A 14,912-nucleotide genomic window follows, 5' to 3' on the forward strand; every position below is an offset into this window, starting at 1 on the left:
ATCCCCACTCTGTCATGGAAGCTCGCTGGGTGACTTCGGGCCATTAATACACTCTCACACTAATCTACTGCATGGGGTTGTTGTGAGGATAAAATGGAGGAGAGGAGAACAATGTAAGCTACTTTGGGTCACCACAGGGGAGAGGAGTAAGGAATAAATGAAGTAAACAAATAGATACGTCTACAACAGTATACTTCCTCTTCTGACTTTTCTCATGCACCCTGAAGTGTTCCAGTTTTGGGGTGGGCACTGTTCTTGTTTCACAAGCTGAACTACGCTGAACACACTGGGTGGGCAAGAGAAAATAACTGAGATTTTAGCTATACCGTAGAGATGTCTTCTGTGTTTATTTTAAACTTTTCTTTTGAAAGTTTAGTGGAAAGGGAGACAGGGGTAAAGGAAACCTGATTTAAATCCCAGTAGGAAAAAATACAAGCAGAATACGGGTACATTACCCACTACTTGTTCTTAAAGCAACCGAGGGACGGGAGATTTTTAAAAAATTCTTTGCATCCTGTGCCATTTCCCCAATTTAAATGTGCACAGACACACACACACAACTGATATTTAACCATGCAGGAACATACATATGGGTGTTATCAGCCTGGATTCCAGTGTTGTGTCTTGCCAGCATGAATGTAAAGATTGAATAAGGCCATCTCATAAAAGTCAAAACGTCCATTAAAAAAAATTGGCCTGCTTCAGTTAAACATATGTCTTGACACTGAAGTAGGTACATATTTAATTGTTTACAAGTGACCTGTAGCGGCACCTACATGTTACTTAAAGGTATGTGCAGAACTGCCACTCTCAAGACAGCTATTTTACCTCTCCCACAATGGTCCAATTTCTGCATGGCAGAAAATGGTAACATACAATTTATCCTTTTCTGCCAATGCCCCGAGAGCAATTTTATCAGAATCTGTTCCTATGGCAACTTCAGTAGTGATTACTGAACTTTTTTTTCCCCCTTCACACGCTGAAGTTAATCCTCCTCATGTAATTTTGATCACTTTTTAAAAAATCGGTTAATTCTTCTCACAGAATGGCAGTGCCACATTTCCTGAAGTAAAGTAGGCAACCCTGAGACACGTTTGGTGCCCCATTGTGAGCTTGATAAATCTGTTTTTGTCACCCACCTGGGGCTGCAGAAGCAAAGGGACAGTCAAGCAGTTGGCACGGTATGATATGTGGCTGGCCCACAGTATTTGGTCTAGAAAATCACAATTGGGCTGAAGGAATGTGAGGTAGTTGTTAGGGCTAAGGATGCCAGCCTCCAGGTAGAACCTGGGGATCCCCTGGAATCACAGGTCACCTCCAGACTACAAAGATCAGTTCCCCTGGAGAAAATGGATGCTTTGGAGGGTGAACTTTATGGCATTGGACCCCACTGAAGTCCCTGTCCTCCCCAGGCTCCATCCCCAAATCTGCAGGAGTTTCCCAGCTTGGATCTGGCAACCCTACTCCTCATCCCCTGCCAATGGACAAGGAGGACACGGCAACCCTAGCAGCCGTGTATGTATTTATTCCATATTTATCCTGCTGTTCCTCCAAGGAGCTCAGGGCAGTATACGTCATACCCCCTTCTTCTATTTTATCCTCACAGGCTAAGAGACAGTGACATGCCCATGATCATCCAACAAGCTTTGGGGCAGGGTATGGATGGGTCCCCCAGATCCCAGCCCAACCACTACACCATGCTGGCTCTTTAACCATTTCCTCACTATGAAGACAGCTGTAGGGCTCTCTTCATCAGAAAGAGGGAAGACATATGATACGTATCCCAGAATGCCTTGTACATTCCTAGTAAGTGAGTTGAAGATTGCAGCAAAGCAATCATGACCTGAAGCTAGTGCTGAGCTAAAATGAGGTATAAGTTTGTGTCTTTCACAAACATTTTTGTGAATGAACCTCCCTTACCACTTGGCCATTTTTCATGCCACTTGGACAAACAGAATTAGCAAGGGTTAGTACTTGGATGGGAGACCGCCAAGGAAAGCGCTGTGGAAGAAGAAGGCAATGGCAAACCACCTGTTTGTTTCTTGCCTTGAAAAACCCTTCAGGGATTACCATAAATCAGTTGCAATTTGGTGGTCCTTAATTACTATTAAGGTGTACTGACACATGACATTATGGTGCCTCAGAGGGTTCCATATTTTGGAGCTCTTCAGGCAGCAGCCCTAGAGAAGAGAGAGCACATCCCTATTGCTGAAGGAAGCCATCAGACAATCCTTTGCACAGGTATATGCATCTCAACCTTTGTCCCGTTGAAAGCAACAAAGTGTAGTGGAATGGCTTCTGCATTCGGATGTCCATTCAGATACGGTTACGCTTACACCTCTTAACGCTGCTCCTCAGCAGTGCATTATTTTCAATGGGGCATATACATCCAAACACCAGAGAACATCAGCTTGGTTGCCTTGGCAACAGGGATGCCCTCCACCCTCTCCCAAGCAGCAGAAGGGTCAGGTGGCTGTGTGGCCGCAGCTGAAAAGAATCCACGGAAGAGTGGAAGTAGCAAGGGGGTCCGCAGAAATAACGGGGGAGGGGAGGGAGGCCAGGGTCTATTAAGTATAACTGTAGATTACCTGATTCACATTAATAAATTTAGGGCTGAAGGCACTTGCCCCCTCCCCCAAACCCATGAAAGGTAGGGTTCCCCTCCCCCCTGTTTATTACTGCATTCACGCAGAGCGCCCCTCCCCACTGGCAACTATCAGCAAAAACCAAGCCTCACGAACATTTGACACAATGCACGCTTAGCTTGTACAAAAGGGAAATCCTTGTGACTCATGGTGAGTCATCGCATCTGACTAGGCAATGAATTGTGTGTACTCTGGACTCTGTCAGTCGCTAGTTGATTCATAAGCCTGAAGCACGTACCAAGACCAAAAGGTAAATGGTGCTACAAAAAAGCTAAAAAGCTACAGGCAGATACTTGGCAGGAAGGATGGGAATAAGGGATGAGGGCCTCTGCAGTTCCTCTTTCCTCATCTGTGCCTCTCTCTCTCTCTTTTGTTGCTGTTGCAAACACTGTGCAAGAAAGAATGGAGTCTGGCGGAATGGCTTGCCTTATAACTCTTGCCATGAGATTAAAGCTGCAACATGGCCCCTGGGACATGGGAGGAACACTCTGCTTGGAAACTGGGCACTACATTACATAGAAACTATAGCCAGTGAGACTGTTCACCACTAGATAAACCTGATTCTATTTCCTGAGCCAAATCTTCATATTAGTTCCTCTGACACACCCAGGGAAAGGGGGAATACACTAACATGCTGATACTGACATTTAATAAGCATTTCATCAAGTGGTAGTGATCTGTTTAAAAAAAAAATGTTTTTAAAATGTTAATAAATGAAATCACTTGAATGTTGAACAATTGGTTTGTTTTACTGGGGGAGGAGTTGCATTGATTTATGATGTCTCCGCAACCAGTTCACACTTAACTCTCCCTGTCATGCTATGAGCCAACTAGGGTTGCCAGCCCGGGGATCTTTCCTCATCTGTGCCTCTCTCTCTCTTTTTTGTTGCTGTTGCAAACACTGTGCAAAAAAGAATGGAGTCTGGCAGAATGGCTTGCTTTTTAACTCTTGCCCCGAGATTAAAGCTGCAACATGGCCCCCGGGACTCTGCTTGGAAACTGGGCACTACATTACATAGAAACTATAGCCAGTGAGACTGTTCACCACTAGATAAACCTGATTCTATTTCCTGAGCCAAATCTTCATATTAGTTCCTCTGACACACCCAGGGAAAGGGGGAATACACTAACATGCTGATACTGACATTTAATAAGCATTTCATCAAGTGGTAGTGATCTGTTTCAAAAAAAATGTTTTTAAAATGTTAATACATGAAATCACTTGAATGTTGAACAATTGGTTTGTTTGTACTGGGGGAGGGGTTGCATTGATTTGTGATGTCTCCACAACCGGCTCACACTTAACTCTCCCTCTCATGCCATGAGCCAACTAGGGTTGCCAGCCCGGGGTTGGGAAACACTTGGTGATTTGGGGGCTTGAGCCTGCAGAGGATGAGGAGAGGGCGGGACTTCAATGGGGTACAATGTCATAGAGCAGAAGTGTCAGAGCCAGTGAGCAGGCTGGAGAGCCAGTGGTGCAGCACTGGGCAGACACTCCCACATTGCTCGACTGCTGCAGACGAGGTTGTTCCGCCATTCTGAAGCCCAGGGGTCGTTTCGTGGCGGGAGTGCAAGGATGCCCCGCGAAGGCCCTCCCTGGCCCCAGGCAGGCAGGGGTGGGGAGATGCAGGGAGGAAGCATCTTACCCTCCCTCTTCTCCTGCCTCCTCCTGGCTGAATGAGGGCCAGAAGCAGGGCGGCCGGAAGCAGGGGGCGGGGCTTCGTCATGTGCCCCGCCCCCCGTACCTCACCAGGGGGAACTGTGATCCCCCGCGATCCCCCCCGAAATGACCTCTGCTGAAGCCACAATCAGAGTGGCTCCGCCCACTCCCGCCCTGAACAGTCTCCTGTTCTCTCCCTTGCACTAGTTGCTTGTGGGCTGCATAAGAGCCCTGGATGGGCTTGTTCCGGCTCCTGGGCCTTATGTTTGACATCCCTCCCATAGAGTCCACTTTCCAAAGTGGCCATTTTCTCCAGGTGAACTGATCTCTGTCACCTGGAGATCAGTTGTAATCCCAGAAGATCACCAGCCACCACCTGAAGGGTGGAAACCCTAGTGCCAACCTACCTTGCACATCTGTGCTCCAAACTCCTCCTGCTTGGGTAGGCTATTGAAGCTGACCTGGGCAGTTTTAGTCACTAGAAACCTGACTTTCTTTTGATCTTTCAAGCAGGAGTTGATTAGAAAACAAACTTCAGGGGCTTGCCCAGGGTTCCTTTCCTTGAAACTGTGACTTTTGATCTTGAATGCCTGCCCGTTGACACAGATTGCTCAACAATATTGTGGTCTACACTGCCGCAAGTGGTTTGGCTCCTCTGTGTGAGTCACCTTAAACTATTTGCCCAATAGGCACCTTTCTGCATTAACTGCAAAAAATCCCATGCTTATGGAAGTCTGTAGCGTAATCCGGTTTGCATGAGGAGAGAGCTGCAGGGAATGGATGGTTCTGCCTTAGATTGCGGGTTCCCAGCTCTAGATTGGGAAATTCCTGGAGATTATGCAGGTGGAGTATGGGGAGGGCCGGGTTGGGGCTGGGAGGGACTTCAGCAAAGTCCACCTTTCAAATCAGCCATTTTCTCCAGGGGAACTTCTCTCTGTTGCCTGGAGACCAGTTGAAATCTCAGGGGTTCTTTAGCCACCACCTGAAGGCTGGCACCCCTACAACCTGAGGTTATACTGATGGCATTTTAGTCTCTCACCTCTGTGGTTTGGAGGCCACTATTACTCAGTCGTATGGAAAAGGCACTCTGTGCATGGTCTGTGGTTCACCTCAAATATTCCATTACCTGTTCCAGAAAGAACGGTAATATTCAAAGCACGGCTGACTTGTAGGGTTACCAACATCTAGGCAGGGCCTGGAGATCTCCTGGAATTACAACTGATTTCCACACTACAGGGATCAGTTCCCTGGAAGGAAATGGCTGCTTTGGAGGGTGGACTTCATGGCATTATACACCTCTGAGATCCCTCCCCGCCCCCACCCCATACTCCACCAAACCCAAACCCTTTCTCAGTCTAGAGTTGGGAACCTGAGTCTTTCTCTGAAAGTACAGTCCAAACTGCTTACTGAGGAGGGGGAAGTGGCAAATAAGAACTTGAGTACCTTGACTAGGCCTAGTACGATGGCTAGGCTGAGGCTGGGTTTGGCAACAGATTTTATTCATACAAACTGGAGCACAGCGTACTGAGCAGAACTCCCTGAAAGAAGTAGAGTTGCAGGTATGGGAGCAGAACCTCGCAGCTGCAGAGACTTCCTTTCTCTGCCTAATATGATGATTAGAGTTGCCTGCCTGCCAACTTTTATATATATTTTTGGCTGGCAGCCTTTCTCTTAACAAGGGGCCCACAGGAAGGTCAGTGAGAGAGGAAGCTGTTACCGCTGGCTTGTCCCCTGAGAGAATCTTGATTCTGCAAAGGGTTAACACTCCCGGGGGCTCCAGGGTTAGGGTTGCAACATGTTTTGGTTGGAAATGACTCACTACTGCTGTTGGGAGATTTATAAACTTGGGAAAGGGGGAGGGAAGGCCTGGAAGGATTGAGGGAACAGAGAGGGCAGAGCAAAGCCTGAGCGAGGAGAAAGAGGAGGTGGAGAAACAGATCCAGAACTGCTTTGGTCAATTTGCAAAAAAAAAGAAAAAGAAAAAGAAAAGAAAAAAGAGGAGGGAAACGGTTTCTAAAGAGATCAGTAAAGTATCCAGGGTTTCCTAAGAAACTGTTGCTGGTGAAGACTGCAGAGAAATTAGGTATGAAGATGCCATGGCCAAAACTGCTCCTCTTAGTCTACGCTTCTTTCCTGTCCGCCAAAGGTGCAGCTGTCAATCGGGTGGAGGAGAAAGAAGCCCTGGTATGTAGACCTCTGACGACCTCCTTTCCTTGCAGGATCCAGGCTGTGCTGGGGTTGATTAGTTTGCAGAGATGGGACTGCAGGAAAGAGAGTGAGAAAGCTGGGTAGAATTTCTGGTGCGCTAGCCTAAACTCAGACTTTACTGACCTTGGACTCTCTCACGAGCTTCAGTTCAGACACTTTATTTAAGCTTTCTCCAAGCCATCTCCTCTAACCTGGAACTTTTCCTTTTCCAACTAAACTTGTAAATCTCACTCTGAAGCAAAGTATTCCTTGGTCCCAAAGGGGACAGGAAACCTGTGGCAAATATCTTTGGCCAAGGGAAGCCCTGGTTGTCTGGGCCTTTCCATAACATCGGGAAGAAAGCTGATCGCTCTGTGTGCATGAGCATTGATAAAACAGTGGTGAAAAACAGGTACTCTGACTCTGGGAAGAATGTACCACAAGATATGGCTGTGAGTTTCCATCCTTCTTTGAGTGATTTTGTGGTCTGAGTGCAAATAGAAGAGTGGTGGAAGTGCTGAAGCACCCGTTTCTGAGCTAAATTAGCAAGCTCCTTTGGGCTCCTTTGAGGTCTCTTGCAAACAAGGGCAAGCTAAGGATTTGTAGCTGTGCAGAAAATACTAAAAGAAAGTGTATACAAATACGCTATTTTCTTTCTCTAGCTACATGTACCACCGCACTGCTTATAGAGACCTCTTTCCTTCTGCCCTTGGTGATTCCCTGCTTGTGGCAACCTGATCATCCAGATGATTCATAATTATAAAACTTGCAGTTTTCCATGTACTGAGGAGGTCATAATGAATAAGCCAAGATATTCAAACTGGGTATGAGCAAGGAGTTGTCATAGGCAGAAGAGGAGCGGGGGACAGCAGCTGCATACAGTTAAAAGAGTTAGTGTGAGCTAGCTCAAAATGAGGTGCTGAATCCCTACAAAAGAACATAACAAATTGGAATGCAGGATCCCAATTCAGAACAGCAGATTCTCTAAAATGACAGTGACTTGGGGTGAGCAATGGATCTTTGTGTATGATGGAAATTGACTTTTGAAGACCTTTAAAATATTAGTCTATTTTGTATTGCTTTTTGGATTTAAGGTGAAATAGGAAGGTTCTGAAAGAGAGTAAATTTCCCAGCAGTTATGCAGTCTGGGATGGTCTCAGGCATATGAAAAGATGTGGGGTGTGATTACAGAATAAGATATCCCTTTGAAGAGCGGGAAGTGTAGTCCCATTGGAGCTTCATTGGGTTGGATCCAGTGACCTGTGGACACAAGGACTGTAGACTGCACTCCTGTCCAGTGTTCCCTCTAAGCTGAGTTAGTGTGAGCTAGCTCACCGTTTTTCAGCCTCCGGCTCACACATTTTTGTCTCCGCTCTGGAAGGAGGGCTCCAGAGCAAACTAATTCATGCAGTAGCCAAATCACTCGCTCACAGCTTTTATGCCAGTAGCTCACAAAGTAGGATTTTTGCTCACAAGCCTCCACAGCTTAGAGGGAACATAGCTTCTGTCAGACCCTGGGAAAACTTATTCCCAGAGATTCAGGATGTGCATGGGCTAATAGCCATGTGGGTTGGAAGGCTGCAATGAGGTGGAGAAAGGAGGTAAAATCACCCTCCAGAAAAGGCAGAAAGGGTGATTTTACCTCTTCCCCACTGCAGCCTCCCAACCCACATGGCTATTAGTCCATGCTGATCCCTTGACTCCAGGAATAAACATTCCCAAAGTCTGAGTGCTAGAGGACAGGAATGCTGGAAAGATCTGTGACTGTTGCCACCTTCCACAGATGGATCACTAGATCTAACCCGTTGTAAGGATGGAAACAGTCTGCACTAATTGATCTTCTAGGGGGATGTCAGTAATGCAGCCCATATTTTGTGGCAGCTTCCACTTATCGTTATAGGCTCGTCCTGTTGGATCTGATGGAAAAACTGATGGGCAACACCACAGACAATAAAGTGAACAGCAGGCCATTAAAAAAAAACCAGGAATACATAATGAAAGTGGATAACATTGCAAAAGTAATAGACTTCTTCAGACTTTATGTCCCCATGAACTGGGAGCCCGCAGACTGCACATATTGGGAGCATGTGGTTTCCAAAATACCTCTGATACACACAATGGCCATTTCATGTGAATTGGACAACATATGGATATTCCATGTGTACAGCTTGCATGTACGTCACATATGGTAAGGTATATACATACATGTCTGTCATTTTTGAGAAACTTTCATACCACCATCACAAATGGAGAAGATAGCAAGGTAACATCAAATCAAGAAAAATCCATTCCCATGTTCTAGTGCCTTTCATTTCGCCCATAGGAGATACAGAGTACCTTATCCCCACCCCACCCCCACACATGACAGTTTGGTAGAAAATCTTCTTGTTCTTTAAGAACAAGACTCCATTGGGATGCAAAAAGGGAAGGTAAATTGTTCAACAAAACCTAGGAAGGCAGTTATACAAGAAGGATGCACACAAGGCTAAACTGGATGAGACTTCTTTAGTATGAAAAATTACTCATTATATGTTTTGTTCAAGAAGATCAGGGTTATGAACCTCTAACAATAATCCCATGGGATAGATTAGACTAAGAGATCGTAAATTACTTGAGACCTCCTAGCAAAATTTCATGGCTGAGCAAGACTGAACCCTACTCCAAATTCAACTTTCTATCTACTTTGGGTGTCATTCCCCCCCTTTCCACATATGTTTTGCTCCCTTTGGGTCGAGACTACTAGAGAGAGTAAAACACAAGAGGGGGGGAACCCTGAAGTAATAAGGACAAACGAGTGACAAAAATGACAAATGCAGAAGTGCCCACTGACTCTGCATATATAATAGCATCAAACCCATAATATACTGTCTTTAAAAAAATATCCTATCCTTTTTGACATTGTATACCATTCAAGCAGCATTAATGGTTGGGGGGAGGAATTATGTAATTGTAAAATGTACAATTACATGAACAAACAAAGAAGACAGCATTAGAAATAATAGCTGTGAAATGCCACCAGCTAAATGTCTTGTAAACAGCACTATGGAAACCAACTCTTATGTTGTTAAAAATGTTAATTAAAATAAAACATAATTTTGTCTCCATTCAGACTTTGCAGCAAGCGGCAATTAAATTTAGATTGAGCACGAACACAGCTTGTCTGCTGGTCTTATGTGCTCCGCTCCTCCCATCTCCCTGCCCTTCCACCAATCAAACACTTCCTGGTTTGATCCAAAAGGACTGCTGAATGAGGGCAGTTGAAAAGTAGTTTCCTTACACCCAGCAAATAGGAATTCTAAAGTGAAACTGAGGTTTAGAATCCCAAATGTGTCAGCAGTCATCAAGCTCCAGTATTTGGACATCACGGAGTTTGATCAGACCAAGGAGTTTTTAATCCAGCTCTGCCCAAGGAGGAAGGGGAAAGTGCAGACATGGCAACGAGCTGTGTTCATGCCTGATCTCAGTTTAATTGCAGCTCATGGCATCTGAACACAGCCCTAGTAAAATGAAATCATTATGTATTTTTAAAAAAATCACACGTGGGAAACATTTGCAGATGTCTTTTTGCTGACTAAAGTAGATGACAGTGGGAAAATTCCCACTCTATGGCTAGAGACAAAGGGCCCTCCGGGAGTGAAGAACTGGGGCTCTTATGAATTAACGTCAGGGACCCACAAGGACCTGTGGGGGGCATGTCCTTTGTCCTTCCACCAATATTTCATCCTTCCTTTTCCTAAAAGCCCCCATAACATCTCCCCTTTTCCTGCCCCGTCAACTTACCTTTATCTGCCTCCCTGTCTTCAGCATTCTCTGTCTGTCCTCCTCGCAGCCTTTACTTTGAAGAACTATGGCCAAGTTGTGCCCTGTCAGCTGCTGTGTCAGGGCCAGATGTGCATTGCCAGACACTGATCTCAGTTCCACAGTGGGGAACCTGCAAGGAGAGGGGAAACGTATTTTCTCCTATATCACCTCCTAGGGTTGCCAGCTCCAAAGTGGGAGTGGGGGATCCCCTGATTTTGCGGGCTCCTGCCCACTGCCAGCCAGTTGTCCAGTGGGCAGAAGCCCACCGCAACTGCCACAACCTGACACAACATCACAAGCATGATGACATCACACAGAAATGACATCATCATGCTGGGGACATTGTACAGCAACGGTCTCCTATTTTGGGCAAAACTCTATCCCTGCTTCCTTCTCTCCCTCCTATGCACCAGCCAATCTAACTTTTATCTACCCCCAGGTATGGTAAGTAACCATAGAGTTTTGCCCAGAATACCAGAGCATCGCCGCACAACGTCCCAGCATGATGATGTCTGTCACTTCTGCATGACATCAGGGATGTCACAGATGGTGACGTCACCCCGCCCCCCACTCCCAGAAAGCTTCCTCCCAACCCCCGCCAGCAAGAGCACAGGACCTGGCAACCCTAACCTTCCCATACTATTTTCTCTTTCCAACGGTCTCCTATTTTGGGCAAAACTCTATCCCTGCTTCCTTCTCTCCCTCCTATGCACCAGCCAATCTAACTTTTATCTACCCCTCATCTTCAGCTATATTTTTATTTACTTCATTTACAATGGGGACCCAAAACAGCTTACATCATTATCATCTCCTCCATTTCATCCTCACAACAATCCTGTGAGGTAGGTGAGGCTAAGAATGTTTGAGTGGCCCAAGGTTGCTCAGTGAGCTTCCGTGGCAGAATGGGGATCTGAACCTGGGTCTTCCAGATCCTAGGCTGAAACTCTAACCACTGCGCCGTACTGACTATATTGGATAGCAGCTGTTAAACAGTAGCAAGCAGCCAGTCCTAGGTGAGTCATGCAAGTTGCATTGTATCAAGCCATTCAGTGATTGCTTCAAGCCCTGGCCCCAATAAATCCCACCCTGAAGGCCAGAACAGCACTGTAAAGAGCCCTTCCCTTCCCCTTGCCTTTAATGATTGAAAGCAAGGTTTGAAGGCTGGCGATACTGTGTGGTTGCCTAGCAATGGCCACTGAGGGCATTCGATTCTTAAAGCTACAGGCACTGCTTCTATTACTGGGGGCGGAGTTTAGTCCCTTGTATTTTTTCAAGATTTCAGATTTTTCTGCAAAACTGAGGCGTTTTCCAGGTTTGTAGAAAGATCTGTCTTGTCTGTTAATGTCTCCAATTTTCAGATTTAAGCATCCACAGATCTGGCCATGTTGAGAATTAGATATATCGATGATGTTGGAGGATAAGGCCTAATAGGACAGAAAGGTAGACATGGGAATTATAAGTATTCCTTGTTTCCACATGACGCTATTAATCCGGGAAAGGGGACAAGGAGTACAAAGTTCTCTATTGCTGTCTAATTACCTTCCTCTCCATAGTTTCCCTATAAAAGAAAGAATGTGCTTCTCAAGAGACAGGAAACATTGTGGGAAAAGTAAAATGTGACTGTGGTCTGTGCACCAATTTCTCATTACCACAGAGACAGATCTCTCCACAACAGGACCAGAACACCCATGTCTGCCTATCTGTTCAGTTTTTTTGGACTGTGCTAACCAATTAAGTAATTGGAGTGGCTTGACGAAGTATTTTTTGCTGTTCCAGGAATACCTGATGCAGTTTGGCTATCTTCAGAAGCCTCTGGAACAGGTCACAGATGGTTTCACAAAAGAAGAGATTGCAGATGCTGTGAGGTAAATTAGAGCCAAAAGAATCAAAGACCAAAATGCAGCTTGGCCTGTCAATGTAGGTGATGCAACCCCATCATATATCTCCTGTGGAAGTCATGTTCAAAGCAGCTAGAAATTCTGAACCCAGAAATTCTGATTCCTGATACACTTCCCAATATCTTCACCTCACCATCCTCTAGAATAGGGATTCCCAATCCTTTTGAGCCTGTGGACGACTTTAGAATTCTGACACAGTGTGGTGGGTGCAGCCACAAAGTGGCTGCCACAAAATGGCTGCGGTTGGAGGCAAAGCCAGCCGCAAAATGGGTGCTGCAGCTTTCCTTCAGTCACACAGTGAAGATCCTTGTGCTGTGGCAGCAGCTGCTATCAAGGCAATGGTTTTGAAAATCTGCACAGCCAATCAAATCTCCAATGGCCAATCAGAAACCTTGCTTGGCCAAAGCCCCACCTGGCCTTACCCACTTTCTAAAAACACCTGGCGGGTGCCACGTTGAGGACCTTTGCTCTAGAAGCTGGGAAATATAATTTCCAGATCCCCCTTCTGCTGTTACCAATGGGCATGAGGAGAACAAGACTGCTGTATGATTGCAGTATTAGATCAGATCAATGGTCACAATTAAAGCTATATTAAAAAGAAATCCAGATTGTCTGTCAGCCTTCATCACTGGTAAATTGAGCAAATGAATCCAGTTTATAGTAGTTTGGGGTAAGTAGCCTTGTAGGCCTGCAATAGAACAACAGGACTGAAGTCCAGTAGCACCGTAAAGACCAACAGGATTTCCAGGGTATAAGCCTGCTGTAGAAATGTTGTTGGTCTTTAAGGTGCTACTTGACTTGAATCGAGCAGTTTATATAGGTTTGCTTATTTTTATAGTATATTCTGTGTTTAGGGGAAGCCAAGAACAACTGACCACTGAAAGGTCAACCAAGCCCTTCTAAGATTCCCATGTTTTGCAAAGTACCATTGTACTCATAAGTCCTTGTTTCGAAAAGAAGACTGAGATTCCCCATGGCAAATCTTACTTGTGCATAGTGTCATTGCAAAAGCATAGAGCATGAACATCCTTGACAGGGCTATACATGCTATAACAGACAGCCATTTGCAGTCTGGGCCCCAGCACAATCCTAGGGACATTCTGTTATGCCTTTCGACTCCTGTGCTAGTCCTCATACTGCAAAGGGCTCAGGGGATACCAACAGACACTGGGGTAGAGTTCTCACTTTATGCATCTCCACCTCCTCACACCTATTTATCTATGACTTGGCTTGTGCACAGAAATAAGCATCTAAGGAGCCCAGAGAGAATGCAGTTCTAACTTCTCTAGAGTAAAGAGCTCTTTGTTTATGGGCTTAACTAAAAATTGTGTGCTCGTAACCTATAACAAAATTCCAGGTGGCCATTTTATCCTTTTTTATTTGTTTTACAAAATTCACGCCATGCCTTTCTGCATTTGTAAGGCCACCAAGGTGACTAACAAATTAAAACATAATAAAACTGTATCTTAAAAACCATTAAAACCAACCAAAATCACATCATAAAAACAATTAAAACCAGAGCTAAAATGCATACAAAACCATAAAAACAACCATTAAAACATTGGGCAGGAAAGAGGTTGTGAAGTAGAGAAAAGCTACTTCAGGAAGGGGGTGATTTGGGTGGAAAAGTGGTGGGAAACGGGAGGCACTTAACCTTTCCTGCCTTCCACTTCAGTCCAAATATCTCAATTCAAGCCAAAGGCTAAGGAGGGCAGTTTGATGCAAAGAGCCAATGGATGGGTCAAGTACTCCCCACCCCACTCCTGCCATAGTTACAACCTCCCAAAACAAAACCGTGTTTCTGTGTTCCATCTTCTGGGCAGAGCCAAGTGTACCTGATCCTTCACCCCTTGCAACACTGAAAACAGGGTTCCTTGTACAAATTAGTTGCTCATCAAGGACACACCCTTTCTAAGCAGTCGGGTTTTCCAGCTTTGAGTTGGGAAATACCTAAAGATTTTGGGGGTGGAGCCTAGGCAGGGTGGGGTTTGAAGAGGGGAGGAACCTTAGCAGGGCATAATGCCAAAATAGACTACCCTCCAGAGCAGCCATCTTCTCCAGAGGAACTGATCTTGGTCGCCTGGCGATCAATTGCAAGAGCGGGAGGTTGGTAACCCTACCAAGCAGGGATGTTGTGCTTCTGACTGTCATGGCAAGTAACTAGTGATTGATTTGTACTTCTAATCCTTTAACAATTCGATCTGTGTTACTGACCGTTGTGACCTTCTGTGTCACTGATTTCTGAAGGTTAATTGTTTATTCTGTGAGGGGATGAGTTGTTTGGTTGGTCATCCTCCATCCCTGAAAACTACAAACCCGTTCTGACTCCCCCTGGATCTCATCTTGTGTGGAAGCGAGGCACCTAGGGACAGGATTCAGACTCATTCCCCTCCCTTTCCTGCTTCTCCTCTTCTAGGTCCTTCCAGATGGCCTCAGGATTGCCTGCCAATGGCCAAGTGGATGCAGCAACCCTCACCCAGATGCAGCAGCCCCGCTGTGGTGTCGAAGACCCCTTCAACGAGAGAACCTTTAAATATCAGCTCCTGGGTAAGCAGTGCCCAGACTGCTGTGATGAAGCAAAACAGGACGTCTGGCCAGTGATCTCGTGGTATTGGCAGAACTGCCTGGGTCTGGGAGGCTATGCTGCAAGGCAGAGGTGTCAAACTCATTTGTTATGAGGGTCGGATCTGGCATAAATGTCACTTTGTCAGGCCAGGCCAT

The 14,912-nt window shown here is 45.7% G+C and overlaps 1 protein-coding gene across 1 annotated transcript in view; it reads left to right on the top strand.

Annotated features, from left to right (window-relative positions):
* Positions 1 to 6,193: 6,193 nt before the first annotated feature.
* Positions 6,194 to 14,912, top strand: part of MMP19 (matrix metallopeptidase 19) — a 20,806-nt gene continuing 12,087 nt past the window's right edge. Inside the window, exons 1-3 of the mRNA XM_015405891.1 lie at positions 6,194 to 6,489; positions 12,070 to 12,158; positions 14,608 to 14,738. Coding sequence (XP_015261377.1) covers positions 6,391 to 6,489; positions 12,070 to 12,158; positions 14,608 to 14,738 — 319 coding nt within the window. The 5' untranslated portion in view covers positions 6,194 to 6,390. The remainder of the gene's footprint in view (positions 6,490 to 12,069; positions 12,159 to 14,607; positions 14,739 to 14,912) is intronic.

The sequence above is a fragment of the Gekko japonicus genome, unplaced genomic scaffold (genome assembly GCF_001447785.1).
Source record: "Gekko japonicus isolate JY-2015 unplaced genomic scaffold, Gekko_japonicus_V1.1 scaffold246, whole genome shotgun sequence".
Taxonomy (NCBI): Eukaryota; Metazoa; Chordata; class Lepidosauria; order Squamata; family Gekkonidae; genus Gekko; species Gekko japonicus.